General features: G+C 42.7%; 1 protein-coding gene and 1 pseudogene across 1 annotated transcript; both read left to right on the top strand.

Annotated features, from left to right (window-relative positions):
- The first annotated feature begins 9,921 nt into the window (after positions 1–9,921).
- Positions 9,922–11,717, top strand: LOC147462827 (uncharacterized). Its single transcript, XM_086527541.1, has 4 exons — positions 9,922–10,696; positions 10,740–10,950; positions 11,036–11,167; positions 11,235–11,717. Exons 1-4 carry the CDS (start codon positions 10,140–10,142, stop codon positions 11,715–11,717), a joined length of 1,383 nt encoding a protein of 460 aa, XP_086383667.1. The 5' UTR covers positions 9,922–10,139.
- A 579-nt stretch (positions 11,718–12,296) lies between these two features.
- On the top strand, positions 12,297–12,887 carry LOC147462826 (uncharacterized; annotated as a pseudogene).
- Positions 12,888–19,183: the final 6,296 nt, after the last annotated feature.

The raw sequence follows: 19,183 nt of genomic DNA, 5'->3' as shown, positions 1-19,183 counted from the left end.
AAGTCACATAGCATGGATACATCAGGAAGTGCATGCCCCACTTAGCCAAGGTGCTAAACGTAGGCAATTTTTCACAATAACAAGCTAATGGCTACATACATACAATAAAAGGTAGACAAAACTTGAACCAGTGCTACATTGCATGGTACAGAATTAAAACAATACAATGTGCAGTGGGGTATACAATAAAAGACGCTTATATTCAAATTCTTCCCAATACAATGCACAAAGTGGGATATACAATCAAAAGACGCTTGTATTCAAATTCTTCCCAATCTTGGAGTTCCGTAAATACAAAAAGGTTGATGCCTAATTACAAGCTACTCCTCATGGCGCAAACGACGAGCAAGCTGCATATCCTTGGGCATAATGGTTACACGCTTTGCATGGATGGCACAGAGGTTAGAATCCTTGAATATGCCAGTTAAATATTGCTCTGCTGCCTCTTGGACTGCCTCTATGGCCACGGCGCCCATCCGAAACTGAGTGTTGTACAATTGCAAAACCTCCCTGCATAGCCTTGCAAAAGGGGCCCTCTGAATCAAGAGCTCGGTGCTCTTTTGATAGTTTCGAATCTCTGCAAAAGCACGGCTGCGCTTTCGTACCTTCTGAGGTCGACGTGGAGGTGCATTTTTGGCACGAGTCGGGGCAGCTTGCTCCCACTTCTTGTAGACAATGCTCTTTCTCTTTTTTTTCTGCACAGGCACTTCCAACACCTCATAATCTGATTCCACCCACTCTCCATCTGATTCGTGCTCTTCACTATTGACCGGATGTGATGGTGTAGGTCCACTCCCTTTAGGAAGTGTCTTACCCCCAATAGACATGTGAGCCTGATAAGTTTGTATTTGGACGCCAACCCATGGGGCATCTTCATCCATTTGCGTCTCTTCCGAGCCTTCTGATGGTTGCTTTTGGTTGTTTGTTTCTTTGCAGTGGTCGCTCTCATCCTCCCTGTTGCCATCAGAATCGTTGGAGTCCGATGAATAGACAACAAGGCGATGATTTTGTCTCTCTTTTGCTGCTGTAGAGGACTGGCCATGCTGATTTGAAGCTCCAGCTTCTTCTGTGTGGACTTCACCTTGAGCTTGTGAAGTTCCAGCTTCTGTTGCTGTACCTTTGAGTCGTTGGCCATCCGGCCCCTCTGGATATGCAGTCCTAGCCGTTTGTTTTGTTCTTGCCATGGTAGCACCTAGTAGGGAAAATGACAAAATGAGCCCCTTCAACCTTTAAATAGGTTTTTTTGAGATTTGGGCCCTTTCGCACTATGCGGCCAATTGAGTGAAACTCAAATAAAGCAATTGAATATAACAACTAAACCTGGATCATGCGGACGGCTGACGCGATGCCCAAACGCTGCCTTTTTGATATTTAGTTGCACGCCAAGCTTCATGGCCCAGGGACGCTCGCGAGCGTTTCCACTTCTCGGATGCTGCAGTACGGGAAGCGTTGCGTAACTGCTTTGCTAACATCGATTCTCTTGCTTTCTCAATAGTACCAGTTCTCCCAAAGGTGTGCCTAAAAAACCAGTTAAACATCTCTTGGAGGTAGTTGGAGTGTGAACTACCACCACCATGCCGAGTATTCTTGAAGTAGACTCCTTTTGCTCGATAGTGGGACTTCTCGATGCCTTGTGTACTCCATATATCAAGCGAACCATAGCGGTCCATGAAGTATGCACCATGCGCATAGAGAATGTGCTAAAACAACCAAAAAGGAGATAAGCGAATAGAAAAGTTTCATTTTCAAACATTGCATATGTATTAAGTCCGTTAAAACACACCATGTAGTGTGTAATATTGCTTTCAGACCATCCTTCCTTAGCGGCCTTTGTGAATTCATAAAGCACCTTCTTGAACTCCTCTCGCTGCTCAACGGTGGTGCTTGAAAGATTCATCAATTGCACAACCTTTTGAAAGGATGACCATACTAGCTTGCGTTGGTTAGCAACCTCCACATTGGGATCTTTGTCCGTCGTGCATGAACACAAATCTTTCCACAACTCCCACCGTTTCTCACTTGCTAGATCGACACTTGCCTTGGATACCTGCATTGGAGACTTTGACATCTTCTTGAAAAATCGACGTGCCTTGGCTCCATTCATGGAAACCTTTTGTGCCACCTCATATGTCTTCTCCCTACAAGTCTCTGCTACAATGTTCACCCTTGATCGATGACATCCAATCTCATTAAGGAGCGTCTCCACCCCCTGCAAGGAGTCTTTTGACCGTTGAAGGGGCTTCATTGTGAAAGCATAATCAATGTGATGCTTTAGGATCCTATCAAATATTCGCAAAAATGCATGCAATGTACAAAAGTGAACATTGTTGAGGGAGAACGGAATTATGGGGTTCCACCCAGGATCTTTGCTATCCCTATTGGGCACCTGCAACATATCACATGAAAGAACCAAAGTTTGCCACTCCCTATTTATATGGTCATCATTATCTTCGTCCTGACCTTCCACTTGAGTTGCTCGACTTGTCTTGTTCCCTTTCGTACAGAATGGACAGGGAAGTAAAGAATTTGCACCTTGTTTGCATCCAAGCATGCACTTTATGGTCTTTAGATCACCACCTAAATTCCATTCAGCATCAAACTCCCCACGCCCTGGAACCATGAGCTTCTCACCGTTTATTTGAGCTTTAATGACCTCTGTGACCCATGGGATTCTACTGAAAATCCATGCAAGGACTTCATGTGTCTCTTTCGGAACTTCAATTGCACCAAGCCACCATATATCCTTCTCTGATTGCACACTAAAAGAGGGCTTTTTCGCTTCACTCGAACTGCAAGATTTCTTGGCATAAGCTAGGGCTTCATTCATAAGCGTGATTCTCATTCTCTCCAACTTTCTCCCTTTAACAATTACACACTCATCCAACTTCAGCACGAACACAAGCTTGCCTTCAAGAACTGCCAACAACATAAAGCCTCAGAATGCTTGTTATGACACATCATAGAGCATGTATGTAACTCTAAACTAACCTGCATCACTCAAATTGTAGAAAACAGCCATGGACTGCTGCAATTGTATCAAGTCCATAAAGATATTGTTGAATTTGGTGTAAACAAACCCTTCGGTCCGCAACACACTGTTAGAAACAGCACCGCTTCCATTCCCGCGGCCCTTCCTTCCTTGTGATTTGCTACGGAGCGGCTGAAGAGGCATCGTGTCTTCAATATACAAGTAGTCCCCTAATCGGTGAACAACATCTTCATTTGACACCTTCTTGGCAATCTGCACTCTGTGAGGAAGTGGGAATAGGTTTTTCGTGACTCCTCGACTTCTTAATGCATCTTTTAACACTTGATGTATTGCTTGATAGCCCTTGGTACTAACCCAAACAGCATCACAAATATCCTGAACATCTAGATCACTAACAATATTAGAAAAATCACTAAGAACTCTCTTAGTGATTGCATCTTTCAAGTGTTTTGCCTCTGGAGCATCAAGCATCCCAATAAAATCCTCTTTGTTGAATTAAGAACGAAGTAAAGTAGCCCTAGCTTCCGCATTCTCGCCGCCGCACGTTTCTTGGACGAAGTTCCTATTGCCCAAAACAACAATGATGAGCCGTATTAGACTTAAACAACATGAGGGACAAAACATGTTACCTCATAGCTATCACCCTTCGTTTTCTTGCACCTCCACGTGGTGCAAGAGTCTGAATTTCGGACAACTCTCGTTTCCTCACCCTACCTCCCATGGCAGTACTCTTCATGTGTGAAAGAGTATCCTCAAGCTTTTTAATTACATTTTCCTTGGTTGTGATGGTGCTCTTTGCCTCCTCAAGCGCACTAGTAGCTGTTTGCATCTGATCTTGAAGATTGTGGAAACTCCCATTGAGCAACTGCCAATGACGCAAGTAGATCTCGGACCGCGTAATCTCGTGTTTGTTGAGTCTCTTGCAGTAGCCCAACAAACCTTGCTCTCCATTTCCAACGTATTGCAACAGTGATGGAATGTTTGTAAAAGACGGATGAACATTGAGAGAAGGATCCTTTGGATACAAGCATCCGTCTGTCCAGAGATCCACATTCTTCTCCCCTTGAGCGCGGCATTCATTGGCTGAAGGTAATGTACCCAAGCATGTTTTCTTTGTCGAAACATACTCTTGAGGTAGGCGTAGGGAAAGCCCTGGAGACCTACCGCGTGAAGAGCTTGCTGGGACATTGGTCACGTCGTCAAGAGGCATTGTAGGATGGAGAGATGGAGCTTGAAGGATGGAGAGATAGAGCTTGTAGGATGGAGAGATGGAGCTTGAAGGATGGAGAGATGGGTGTGTAGGTGCAGCAGCAGGTGCAGGTGCAAGGGGGATGGGTGTAGGAGAGGAGCTTAGATTAGGAGGGAAAGTTTTCAATTTTGGGGAGAATTTCCTAAAAGTTTGGAGGGAGTCAAAAAATGTTGAATTTTGAGTAATTTAACTTAAAAATCTTTTTTTTATTATGTGTATATGTTGGGGGTACTTTTTAGGGGGGAATAGAGTTTTTTTGAAAGTTTTTGAAAAAAGTCATTTTTTTAATCTCTTTGACCCATGGATTTGCTTAGGTGGCATGGGAGAGTTAAGAGGCCACTTACAAGTTGGCCAAAAAGTTAGAGAGAGAAGACCCCCTACCCCCCTACTTTTCAAATGGTTTACCCCCCCTTCCCTACTTTTTAAATGGTGCCCCCCCCCCCCCGCCCCTTCCCCCTACATTTTTAGGGGTCAAAGGTGGAGGAGACCCTACCAAAATAGCCCCATTCAAAGCCTTTGTCCCCCTTAATCTTGGCAGGCTTCCTTTAAATTAGGGATTCTTACAAGGCCCATGGAGAGTCCATTTTTTTCCTAATGAAATAGTAACTTTTTCCATTATGTTCATTTCATGGTACAATGGTGCTCTTTTGATCGGGGTCAGAGACCTTACACCTACATCTCTATCGGCCAGTCCACAGCACTCACCACCACCCTCAGCACCTCCTAGCAGCCCTCCACAAGAAGATACAGAGGCTGAAGAAAGACCAGAATAACGAGAAGAGGCCAAGCAAGAGCAGAGCCAGGGGCTGGAACCAAAGGAAGAGGCTAGGCCTCGAAGTGGCAACAAGAGCCAAATGATTCATATAACACATTTTTGGACCTGCTAGCGGCAGGATACACAAAAGAAGAAGCTACCACAGTCACATTCGACTTGGCAAGCACAGGGCCTAAGGAACAAATGCAAAGCATCAGGCTAGTAGAACTAAAAGAAATGGTCACAGATACAGTGGATGTGCACCCGCCCTCCAACGACTGGGATGTGGTGATGACAAAGCTTACCGAGTTAAGAGCGCAGTCTATGGCTTCAGAAAGTGAGATGGCAGCTCTCAAGACCACTGAAGTGAAGATAAATATGGAAGTAGACTCTTTCCAAGGACAAAGTCAAAGGCAGAAAGAGAGAGAAGCGGAGCTACAGGCCAGTTTAGCAAGGGCATTGCAAAGATGCCAGGAAATGGAAAAGGAAAATCAGGCAGCAGCCCAAAGAATACAAGGAGTTGAAGAGGAATGTCAGCAACTCAGCAAATCACTGATAGATGCCGAGAGGGAAAGGGATAACCTGACCCTACAACTGGCTGAGGAATCTAAAGAAGTCGAAGCCATGCAAAACGCCAAAGAAAAGGTGGAGATAGATCAAGAAGCCAGCCAGGATGAGGTCCTTGAGCTAAGGGACCAGCTCAAAGTGAAAGATCAGACCATCCAGAGGCTGCGGGCATCTCCTGCCAGAATCAGAGCTACTAGCTCGACTCACATCACTACAGAAAGTCAACTTTATGAAGAACAAATGCAAGAACTTCAGAAGGAGCTGACTCTAGAGAAAAAGCAAATATTGATGATGGTAGAAGGGTCTATTGTCATGCAAACATGAATGGAAGAAGAAAAAAAAACCCTGCAAGAGGAATTAGAAAGTATCAAAAGAAAGCTCGAGGAGGCGGAGAAGATAAACGCCGTATTGAATGACCTCCTCGTAAATATGGGCGAAGAAGCTGAAACAGAAAAAAAAAAACTCCTAAAGGAGATTGAGGAGCTGAGAGGACAACAAACCGGAGAACACGAGGGCACAGGGCCAGTAGCCAATGAAGGCATAGATTTAGAAAATGTGGCAGATCCGGTGGACACACCTATGCAAGAGGAAATCCTAGAAGGATCCTCTCAAGAGCCACAACATCTAGCACAGGAGGAGAAAGAGAAGCTGTGTAAGGCAATAGAGGTGGAAATCAGAGAGACAACAAAGGAAGCCTTGGAGTGGGAGCAGAGGGTTTTCAAATCCATGACTATCCAGAAGATCGACACCATCAACCTCAGGCGCGAATGGCTTCAACCCTCTCTCCCATATCCTTTGTTGAAATATGAAGCAGCCACCATCAATAAGAGGATTAGAGAAGAGCCGACCATGCCACTCTACAACGCAGACATCTCCCAACCAGAAGGGGCGAGGCTAATAGTTGACTCTCAACCCAAATGGAGGAAGGCTTGGCTCACAAAGTACCCACGATACCTAATCCACTTGGTAAAGGAACCGAAAAACATCAAAGACAACCTCATCTTTTGTCCTCTACCAAGAATCAGGACGTGGAAAGCCCAAGAGATCTTACAAAGGAGCCAACCCACTTGGCTGAATTACCCTAAGCTGCCGGGCTTGAAGGCAGGTGAGAGAATAAGTGTCCAATACATGGTGAAAACCCTAACGGGCGCCATCAAATTGTTCACTGACTCACCTGACCTTACGTGCATCATGATGAAGAAAATCTGCAAAACCCTTTTAGCAGTATTTGAGACATTCAAGCCAGGCCAGGTGACAGACAGTATCTTCTTCTTCCAAGATACTTACAGATGCGCTTATGATCTGTCTGGTCAGCCTTCCAAGGAGGTGATACATGCGTTGTATCAAAGGATAATGTTTTTACCATCCTATCACCTCCAAGCCTTTGAAGAAGCGTTCTACACTGGCTTCTTCACAATAAACACTGATATTTTCGGCCCAACAATGATGAATCTACATGCAAGATATGAATCACTGATCAAGATGCATGAAACCATACGATGAAGAAGCAAATCAGCGCGGCCATGTCGGGGACGACATGAGCAAGGAGAGGGGGAGTGTTAGAAGCTGGACACACCCCACGAAAAACTAACTACTCGGAAGATTATCATTTTTTGTAATTATTCATTTATTGAGGAAACCTGAGTTTTCACCTTGTAAATATTGGGGCTTACAGAAGTTTCCAGATTGTATCCCAGTTTTGATAGCTAGATTGAGTAGATGGTTGATTTTGGAACTTTAGGGTTTGAGAATTGTAAGGTATATATACCACTTTTTGACCTTAATGAAAAAACCTTTTGTCATTTTAAAAACAATTTTTGAAGTCTGTGAGTGAGCGTACTGTGTACGAGAGAGTGTGTGAGCTTCATCTTGATGCTACGTGTGCATCGGTGGTCGGAATCGAGTGCGGAGAAGTGCAGCGTGTTGCCCCCGACGAGAGCTACGCGCCGATACCTACATTGCGCGCGTACGGTCCAATTTTGCGAGCTCCTTCTACGAGCTTCATCTGGTTTTTTGGTGAGCATACGTTGTCCGATTTTTCATTGCAGCATATCCACGCGTTCACATTGAGTAGAACTACACATTAGGAACTTTAGATTTCGGAAACGAAGACTGGCAAATTTCGGCCAAACATCCTACGTGATTTTGCACCGGGTGTTTTGGGTTGGGGTTTTGGTTCATAGACCTTAGGGAGAGCGACCTAGTGGTATTAGTAGGGTCTCCTTCAAGTTCTATGGTGTTTCGAGATTGTTTGATGGGTGTTCGGCTCTAGAAAGCGTTGTAGGAAGTTTCCTCTTATGCACTCTTGAAGGCTGTGACTTAGACAATTGGTAGAGACCTCTGTAGGAATTAGTTAGGATTCAGTCGAGTGTAGGTTGACACCTTATTCTTGCGTCCACGCGCCTACGGGTTGAGCTTCGTCCTTAGATGACATTATATGTCAGGTGAGTTCTTGTTGTGTCGACGTCCGTCGCGGCGTATCCAACAACGCATGACCAGGTAGTTTCGGCAGCAAAACTCTTAAGTGTGCAGGTGCCCTTTGCTTTCCACAGCTTATTCAACCTTTGTTGATTTTTCCTTGCGAAAGGATACAAGCCCCCAAAAGGGGGAAAAAGAGCAATTGGGTTCTGTTGCAAATCTGTTGATAGCCAAGAACGCGTGATCTGTTGCAAAGTCTGTTGCAAATCTGTTGCAAAAACGCATGACCAGGCAGTAAGTGTGCATGTGCCCTTTGCTTTCCACAGCTCAAGAAGTCGAATTAGGAATTTCATTCAGTTGTTGCAGCCGAGGCTTCAAGATAAACAATTAGAACTTCAAGCTTAAAATGAAACAATCAAGCTCATTTCAAGAGAGAATGAATTGCCTGCGCTCTTGAAATGAGCAGGTGGCTGAGAGCTATTGGGATGATGCCATGGCAATGACTGAGCAGGTGGCTGGGGGCTCTTGGGATGTTGAATGAGCAAGATTGGGTTTCGTCGGTGAAATACCTGTGAAGACGTAGATTCTAGACCAACATGAAGGATTTGTAATCATATGTATGGGACTAGCTAGCTGTGTATTGGCTTTCCACACCATCAAAAGGGGCTATAGATGCCACACTTATTACCCCTTTGACCTTCAATTGTGTTATGAGCTTCCCAATGCGTGACACAAAGGTCTGCGTCGAGACCCCATCGAAATTCTTTCAAAGTATACCACATATGGCATCATCACAAGAGTTGGGGCATAACTCCTCTATGGTGTTACACTCCGCATTTCTTGCGAGTTCTCGAAGTCATTACTTCATCTCTAACTCCACCATAACATCAACAATAAACACCATTCTGTGATATTATACGGTTGTAAACAGAAATTATTTGACAGGGATTGGTGGCCAGGAGCCACAGATGGTGGTAGGCTAAATGCGATGCCAATTGAAGTACAATCAAACAGTAGCCATTGGTTAAGGGAGATACCGACCGTTCGTCCTTCACATATCTTACTGTGGATGTGTTAATGGTGGAGGTTAAATTTTTTGGTTGGACTTCTTTTCCCATTTGCTTTGGCCATGAAGCCCATTGGCTATAAACTGCCTCTAACATGCCATTGCACTTAAAATGTCAAAAACTATCTGGAGTATTTCAAACCAGTAGTATTCCGAGTGTTTGTGTAAGTGCATTAAGGCCGAGGCTCTTCCCCCCTTTTTTCATCCGGCTGAGATTTGGAAGAGGCTGCTTGTTATCCAACTCGGGTCTTACTCGGGTCTTTACGCATCAGTGCTCTTTAAAAAAAGGTTACAAATCCCTACAAATGCTGAGAATTACCTCTAAATTTTAAATTCTATGGTGAGCAAACGTGAAAATTCTGAGGAAATGATGGGTATATAAAAACTATTAAATACAATCAATTTACTACAATTTCTCACGAGTAGATTTTCGGATTTTTTTCAAAAAAAGTTTTTTTATAGGTTCTGCTCAAATAATTACTAGGTTATGACCTAGGCTTTGCTAGAATAAAGATTTTTTATTTGGTAGGACAACTCGGATTCAGAAGGACATCGATATCTCCCTTAACCGATGGCTATTGTTTGATTGTACTTCAATTGGCATCTCTTGCCAATACGTTGATTGCAGGAGGTACCCAGTATGGATTCGTGATTGGTTGAGATGTGTATGATGCATATACATAGGAATGGGGCAGGTTTTAAGCATAGAAGGCCAATGCTAAGACCTCCGCAAACACACACACACACACACACACACACAATGCATGTGATGTTGGATTTTGACTGAAATGCATGTTCTTAAGTTTTGAATTTTAAATTTGGTCCATAAATAAGCATCTTGTTTTGAAGAAATTTTAAATGTATGTAAGTTTATATTTTTGTTGATATGTTTATTTGTTCTTTATGAAAGGCTTCTAGCTTTGTAAACAGGACAAAAGTTTCACCCAAAGTCATACGCAAGAAGAGGAAATCTGTTGCTAGCAGCGAGGATAGCGAAAAATTAGTTGATAAAGCTGAAAATGCTCAGGCTAATCAACAAGTAGAAGACATTCATGATGATCAAGAGGCCACCAATGATAAGGATGTAGATGGGGGTATGAAGGACAATGAGAAGGTGACAGATGACAAGGAGGTTGAGGAGGTCATCCCACAAGCTATTATCAGGCCTCAAGGCTCCGAGTTTATAGACAGTTTAACCCTGAATAAAGGATGTATACCCCCTATGATTTATCTTTGTAGGTGTTTGATAAATGAGAGAGTACGAGAGCTTAGAAGGTACCTTTCTCTACTTAAGAAGGTTTTTGAAGAAGAAGGGTACCTTAAGATGAAAGGTACGTTCATCTTATCCATAAATCTTCCTGATGGTTCAAGTAGAGATGTTAATGAGAACATTACAAAAATTTGGGACAAGTATTGGCATATGGTTAACAAAGAGTTTGAGGATGAGCTTGAAAAAAACGATCAATGGTCCATGTTGAAGGGAAAGATGTTCTTTGTCTGGGAAGGGAATCATCGAGCGGCCTCTTGGATGGAGAGCATAAGCGAGGTCTCACGTAATGACAAGAAGAAACATGTGAGGGTTTTGGCACAATTTATTGTTCCTACCCAACAAGAGGAGTTGAGATTAATTGCTGCTCTTCAAAGATTGAACATGTACGTCTTGAGGTAAATTTTTTATGGTTTATTGTTTATGTAGAATGAATGAAGAAGAAATCATTAAGACCAACCTCAAAGACTACTTGTATCATACAAGTACCATTTGTTCTTTAGATGGGTCTCAAATCATTGAAAATTTTATTGAGGCTGAACGAGTGTCAATGGAGAAAGCAAGGGCTCAAGAAGCACAATCAGGAAAGAGGGTTTGGCATCCTCTTACTCAGTCTATCCTTGGTCCCATGGTTTATGGGGTATGTACTTAAATTTTTTAATATTTGGTAAGATTCTAATAATCTTTTTGGTTCTTGATACATTTTATTGAAATGGTGTATGCAGAATAAATGGAAGTCTGATTTACAGGTAGCATTGAATAAGATACCTCTTACTTTGTCACAAGATGAACGAGTGAGGGCTGAGATTCAAGCAAAGAGGAATGTTGTTAAAGTTTACAATAGACGCATGACTCGGGTGAGTACTACACTCTATTAAAAGTATAATAAAAATATTTTTTGTTTATTTTGTTTGGTTATTGTAGAATCTATCCGTGGTGAATCCTGCTAATGGAGAAGAATGGTTTCTAATTTTATGGATTCTTCCTTTTGAGGATGAAAAAATCAAGATTACAATAGAGAAACTCTACTCTATATCTTGTGCTACATGTTCTCAAGAGCTAAAGATAAAAATGCTAAAGCTTTTGGGAGCATATGAGAACTTTCGCCAAAGTTTTGGAATGCCTTTGGGAGATCATTTCTATATCCCTTGGTTAGCCAAGGAAGTATGGATGGATCAAGTCTTGGAGGATGCAAGAAGGCTTTTACAACAGGTTATAGATTCCACACATGGAGTTCACAAGGTGGTTTTCCCTTTAGATGTTCACATGGAGTCATATTTTGAAGACATTGCTAGTAGATATAGAGGAGTACTTTTTCACGAATTTCAAAAGGAGATGAATGTGGCTACTCCACCATCAAAGCATGTGGACTTAAAAAATTATTCCCGTCGATTGGTCTATAGGTAATTCCTATGTTATGCATTTTGCTAAGTGACTATTGTTGTATTATATAAGTTCGTTTCATTTAAGGTTTATGTAATCATATTGTTGTAGGTTCTTAATGTATCTCATAAGAAGTAAGAAGATCACTTGCATGCCTGACATATGTAAAGCATGGACAATTATGTGTCCTCCTACATATAGTATGTACACCTCCACTATCTTCAGAGAGAACAATGATTCTGGTGGAGCCTTTCTTCTCATGGATTGGGAGCGTAAGCACTGCCCTTGGTGGATTGATATGAAGAAAGGTGAGTGTCTAGAAGAGGAGAAGGAGAATTATCTTCGTCATTTAAAGGGTGAATGTAAGTCCGACTCAGGGTCATCAGGAGAGATGATTGTTGAGCAAAGGATGAAGATGGAGGAAGAGTTGAAAGCTCTCAAAGAAAAATAAGATCAAGAAAGACAAGAGCAAGGCAAGAATCGTGGAGGCCGTCCACCATCAAGCAAGGGTGGAATGTCAACCAAGGGTAAGTAAGTTAAATTTTTGGTGGGAACAATATGTTCTTGCTATTCTTTCTTTTGTTATGTCTTATGCTAATCATTATGGCATGGATTGATTTGAAGAAAAATGTGTTATTTTTTTGGCTATTGTTAGATACAAGAAACTTAGGAAGTTCTCATACCCAAAAGAATGTTGGAAAGGGAGCTTTGATTCATGCACCTTTGGCTAGTTTCCATTCAATTCAAAAGAAAGGAGACATAAAACAGTCAAAGGTTTGGATTTATGATTACATTGAGCTTGGCAAGGATTTCACTGCAAGAAACTTCAAGGATGGTTTTGTGGTGATGCGAGAGTTTTTTGTTGGCTTGGGTGAACGTGAGAAGATATGAAATGGAAAACCTAGTGCATGGAGTGTTGATCTTACTTTTATTGATCTTCCTACTGGTAAGAGAGTTTTCAATGCTATCTTGTATACACCATGCATATACTTAGCTCAAATTCTTAACACTCAAATACAATAATTTTGCTTGTAGGTGGGCTTGTTCAAGGTTTTGATGGCATTCCTGCATGGAATGAGCTAACAGATGACCATGTCAAGTTTTCATTGATGGATGACATGGGTTGGGTGCTTGTTCTTTGTCCTAGCACCGCTCTTAGTCTTGTGGAGCGCTTGGCCACACGCACAGGTCTAGAGTTGAGTTTTAGGTGGATCATGGAGAGCTCTGAGCCATTTTCATCACAAACAAAGGATGGGCATACACAAAAGGTAATAAAGCATCCTTCAAAAAACATGAACAATTCTTTAAAAGAAATTTGATACATGCAAAATTGACTTTTTTATGTGTTGTTTCCATGGCTATGATAGATGAATGTATTCTATGCTTTGGCATTTCACAAGGCAGGAAGTAATCCTTCATTTGATCATCAGAGTGCTCAAAAGGTTTGTGTGTCATTGTTTATTATTCAATGTGATTGTTTTTGCACTAAAATTCTTAAATGTTCATGCATAGCTGCCTCATTTTCTTGTATGGTAGGTGGGGAGAGTCTTGCAACAAGATCTCTCAATGGAGATTATCAGTCACTACTTGCCAACGTCTGCTCGCACAACACGTAATGGAAAGAGTGGTGGGTGGAGAGGCATGTTAGAGAGGAGTGTTGCCCATATGCTATTGTTTTTAGAGGCCTTGTGTCCTAAAATAGGTACATGTTTGGAGCTTGGTGGTGGTACAGGGCCTTTATTAAAGGTGGCTATGCACACTTCTCGTGGTTGCTTGGTCATGGAGAGTGATCTAGAGATATGTGAGGGATACTTGTCTCCTTTGGTACAAGGGTACTATGGTGCTCCGCAGGTTGCCGAGCTTGGAGATAGTGATGATAGCATGGATGATGTGGGGAATGATTTGGTTGTTAATGATGTGCCTTCTGTTAAGTATGGAGCCTGATTTACCCTTGTAATTTTCTGTGGTAAAAGCGCACATTTGTAAGGCCCCCATTATGAGGAGAAGCCATCGTGCGTGAAGGAAAATCACTCACCGAAAACCAAAATTTTCACGGACAATAATTAGGGGCAACTTTAGAGGCCTCAGGGGCGGAGGCCCCCGATACTTTTTTTTTGCCGGAATATTCCTTTTCGCCGAAATATTATGGCCGGCGGACAGTGGCCGGAAAGTGGTCGGAAAACAATCGGTCGGTTGGTCGGTGATCGGTAGTCAATGGCCGATGGCCGGTGGTCGGAAGTCAATGGCCAGTGGCCGAATTCAAAAGCGGACTTGTCTTCTCAAGGGCGGCCACACATGGGCGAATTGGAGGGTCCGATTTGGACTTATTCGCACAAGCGCGGCTACACATGGCTGTCTCTCATAAGAGAGGGCAGCCCTTTTGGCCTATAAAAGGAGGCCATTTCTACACACATTTGATAGTGTGAAGTTGATGCAACAAGGTGAGTGTGAGGTGGTGAGAGTGAAGCAAGGCGGGAGCTCTATCAAGGGTTTAATCACTTTGTAAACTGCTTCTTCTTTTGAACTGCTAAAGCCATTGAGTGGCTGCTTTCCCGTGGACGTAGCCCACATTGGGTGAACCACATATATCGTGCGTACTCTCTCTCTCTCTCTACTCTATAATCTCTTGTGTGTGAAATCTATCTCTCTCCATTAAGTAATCTACTCAAAAATCTATTTAGCTACGTCTTATTTTCTAACAACTGGTATCAGAGCAAGGTTTGCTCGTAGCTAAATTATCTCAAGGAAAGGATTCCTTGAATTGAGTGGGAGTTATGGCGGAGGAAGGGAAGCTCAAGATTGAAAAGTTCAACGGCAACAACTACCAACATTGGAAGATGCAGATTGAAGACTATCTCTACCAGAAGGACCTCTATTTGCCACTAGGCGGTCTTGCGAAGAAGCCCGCAAGAATGGCAGATGAAGCATGGATTGTCCTTGATCAAAAGGCACTGGGAACAATCCGGTTAAGCTTGGCGTCAACGGTGGCCTTCAATGTTTCGGAGATGAAGACCACGGAGGACTTGATGAAGTCACTTGACGACTTCTACGAGAAACCATCGGCATCCAATAAGGTATTTCTTATGAAGCGCTTGTTCAATCTAAAAATGGCAGAGAATGGTTCAGTTGCAGAACACCTAAATGACTTTAACACAAACATAAGTCAACTTCGATCAGTGAAAATCCATTTCAATGATGAAGTGCAAGCTCTCCTTATACTATCATCTCTACCAGATAGTTGGGACAGCCTTGTGATGGCTGTAAGTAATTCTATCTCTGGCACAAATACTCTTAAGTTTGATGATGTTGTGGGTGCTCTCCTAAGCGAGTAAATGCGAAGGAGAAGCACAGGAGAATCATCAAGTGCTGCACTATCAGTGGAAACAAGAGGAAGGCCTAAGGAGAGGTTCAAAAACCAAAAGGGTCGTGATCGCTCAAGGCGGAGCAAGTCACGCACAAAGTCAGTTCTTGAATGTTGGAACTGCGGCAAGAAGGGCCACGTCAAGAAGGATTTCTGGTCCAAGAAGAAGAATGACACGGAGTGTCAAGAAAACAAGCCAACATCGGAGGCCAATGTGGCAAGTAAAGTAGAGCAAGATGCTCTAATTCTCTCATTAGACAATGTGTCTAATTCCTGGATAGTAGATTTCGGGGCTTCATTCCATGCGACACCACACAAGCAACATTTCCAAGACTACACCAAAGGTAATTTTGGGTATGTATACTTGGGAGATGATGAAGCTTGTGAGATTGTCGGCAAAGGTACAGTTTCTGTCAAAACTGCTAACGGAAATGAATGGAAGCTTATAAATATTAGGCATGTTCCTTCTCTTCGCAAAAATTTGATCTCTACAGGACAATTGGACGATGAAGGTCACAACATTGCATTCGGAAACAAACGGTGGAAGATCTCAAAGGGATCTTTGGTGGTTTCCAAGGGAGAAAAAGTCGGTACACTTTACTTGTGTACTGTTAGCACGCAACCTTCAGCTTGTGCAGCAACTACAGAAGTTGACAGTGCGGTGTGGCACTACCGACTTGGGCATATGAGTGCCAAAGGAATGCAAATCCTTCAAACAAAGAAGCTTCTACCAGGTTTGAAAGAAGTGGACTTAGAGTTCTGTGAAGATTGTGTTTATGGTAAACAAAAGAGGGTAAAATTTCAAAAATCAGGAAATGAAAGAAAAAATAAAAAACTTGAGTTGGTTTATTCTGATGTTTGGGGTCCTGCAAGTACACCATCACTTGGTGGCTCATTGTACTATGTAACATTCATAGACGATGCGACTAGAAAAACATGGGTTTATGTCATGAAGAATAAATCCGATGTATTTTCCATATTTCAAAGGTGGAAAGCCTTTGTGGAGAATGAAACAGGTACCAAGGTTAAATGCCCCAGATCCGACAATGGAGGCGAATATTGCAGCCAAGCTTTTGAAAGCTTTTGTGCTAGCAATGGCATTTGGAGGCAAAGGACAACCCCAAGGACACCTCAACAAAATGGGATTTCGGAAAAGGATGAACAGGACAATCATGGAACGAGCACGAAGCATGCGGCTACATGCAGGCCTACCGCTTGAGCTTTGGGCGGAAGCTGTAAGTACGTCTGTGTACTTAATCAATCGGTCACCCTCAACGGCATTGGATGGGGGAGTTCCAGAAGAGGCATGGACAGGTAAACCGGTGAATTATACATTTCTCAAAGTGTTTGGGTGTGAGGCTTTCATGCACATAGATAGAAGCCTAAGATCAAAGCTAGATGCAAAGTCCAAAAAGTGTTTCTTCATTGGCTATGGAGAAGGAGACTTTGGGTATCGCCTATGGAATCCTGAAGATGGTAAAATCTTAAGGAGTAGGGATGTAATTTTTAACGAACAAAATATGTACAAAGATTACTTGGAAAGAAAACAAACAAAAGAAACAGGTGATGAGTACATGGAGCTTGAGGATGGTGAAGACTCAAGGACTGCAAACGGTGACAATGTGCAACAACGGCAACCAAATGAGGAGCCTCAACCTATTCTCCGAAGATCTACAAGAGCAAGTAGACCTCCAGAAAGGTTTGTTCCTTCCTTCAACCATCTCTTGATCTCAGATTCTAGAGAGCCGGAATAAAAGCGAACTCAATTAGGCTTGTCTTAAGCCTTGTGGCTGCTCATGATCTAAATCTCGAGCAAATGGGTGTAAATACGGCATTCCCTCACGGTGACTTAGAGGAGGAAATCTACATGCTGCAACCAAAGGGGTATAAAGTAAAAGGTAAGGAGAAAATGGTTTGCAGATTAAAGAAGAGCTTGCATGGTTTAAAGCAAGCATCAAGACAATGGTACTTGAAGTTTGATCGATGGATGTTGGATCATGGATTCACAAGATGCAACTCGGATCACTGCGTCTACACGAAGAATTTGGGAGATGGAAAATTCATCATCCTAATGTTGTATGTTGATGACATGTTGATTGCAAGTGCTAACATGCAAGACATCAAAGACCTAAAAGAGGAGCTGTCCAAATCTTTTTCAATGAAAGATTTAGGTGCTGCAAAGAGGATACTTGGTATGAAAATATCAAGGGACAGGACGAAGAAGACAATAAAGCTATCTCAAGAAGATTACATCAAGAAGGTACTAGAAAGGTTTGTAATGCAAAATGCAAAACCAGTTTCTACACCTTTGGCTGGTCATTTTAAACTAACAAAGGATATGTGTCCAAAGACACAAGAGGAGATATCCTATATGTCTAAAGTTCCATATGCTGCAGCGGTAGGTTCTCTAATGTATGCTATGGTCTGGACAAGGCCAGACATTGCACATGCAGTGGGAGTTGTGAGTAGGTTCATGGACAACCCAGGTAAAGAGCATTGGCAAGCTGTGAAGTGGATACTTAGGTATCTAAAAGGGACAACAACAAATGCTTTGTATTTTGGAGGAACTGGTATTTTTCTAGAAGGGTATGCTGATGCAGATATGGCATATGACAAAGATACTCGAAGGAGCACTACTGGCTATGTGTTCACGGCTGGAGGCACAGCAGTAAGCTGGGCTTCAAAGATGCAGAAAGTGGTTTCACTTTCTACCACGGAAACAGAGTATGTAGCAATGACGGAGGCAAGCAAAGAAATTATGTGCCTTCACAGATTCTTAGAAGAGCTTGGATTCAAACAAGACAATTGTGTCTTGTACAGTGATAGCCAAAGCGCTATCTATCTTGCGAAGAACTCAGCCTTTCATTCAAGGACAAAGCACATTGAGGTGAGATATCACTTCATACGCACTCTTTTGGAAGAGGGACAGCTAAAGCTAGGAAAGGTGTATACAAATGAAAATCCTGCAGACATGTTTACAAAGGTGGTCAAGAAGGAGAAGTTGAGCTTTTGCTCATCTTCAATCGGCATTCAAGGATAAGAAGCCAGAATGGAAAGCAGTCACAGGTTTGGTTTGGAGATCAGTCTCCAAGTGGGAGATTGTTAAGTATGGATCCTGATTTACCCTTGTAATTTTCTGTGGTAAAAGTGCACATTCGTAAGGCCCCCATTATGAGGAGAAGCCATCGTGCGTGAAGGAAAATCACTCACCGGAAACCAAAATTTTCACGGACAAGAATCAGGGGCAACTTTAGAGGCCTCAGACTTTTTTTTCGCCGGAATATTATGGTCGGATGGCGGTCGGCGGCCGGAAAGTGGTCGGAAAACAATCGGTCGGTTGGCCGGTGGCCGGTAGTCAATGGCCGATGGCCGGTGGTCGGAAGTCAATGGCCGGTGGCCGGTGGCCGAATTCAATGGCCGGTGGCTGAATTCAAAAGCGGACTTGTCTTCTCAAGGGCGGCCACACATGGGCGGATTGGAGGGTCCGATTTGGACTTATTCGCACAAGGGCGGCTACACATGGCTGTCTCTCATAAGAGAGGGTAGCTCTTTTGGCCTATAAAAGGAGGCCATTTCTATACACATTTGATAGTGTGAAGTTGATGCAACAAGGTGAGTGTGAGGTGGTGAGAGTGAAGCAAGGCGGGAGGCTCTATCAAGGGTTTAATCCCTTAGTAAACTACTTCTTCTTTTTGAAGTGCTAAAGCCATTGTGTGGCTACTTAGTCAGTCCACTTCTAAAGATGTCTAATTATGCGTATCTAAATAATTATCCACATCAAGGTGGAGCGGTGATCCCTTGATGATTTGATCATTTGAGCATTTGATGCTAGTGATCCTTGCAAGATATAGAACTCTAAATTATGTAGAACTTTTTAAAAAAAACATTGTTTAAGCTCATTACAAGTTAAGACATACGCATGCACACATCCACATATATGCGTGCACACACACACACACAAACACACTTACACTCACACATAGATATATATTTTCATATAGAAATATACATAAATTGTTCACTTTTATATGTTGCTTGAGTAATTCCCTTGCTCGTGTTGCTCATGAAATTATGCTCGCATGATTGACGTACTCCGAGCGATGTGCACCCCCCCCAAATCATCTTTGTG

This window comes from Adiantum capillus-veneris, chromosome 2, assembly GCF_014529385.1.
Source record: "Adiantum capillus-veneris isolate H3 chromosome 2, ASM1452938v2, whole genome shotgun sequence".
NCBI lineage: Eukaryota > Viridiplantae > Streptophyta > Polypodiopsida > Polypodiales > Pteridaceae > Adiantum > Adiantum capillus-veneris.
Note: the sequence above shows the minus strand (reverse complement) of the source record. Positions and strands in the feature narration are given on the sequence as shown.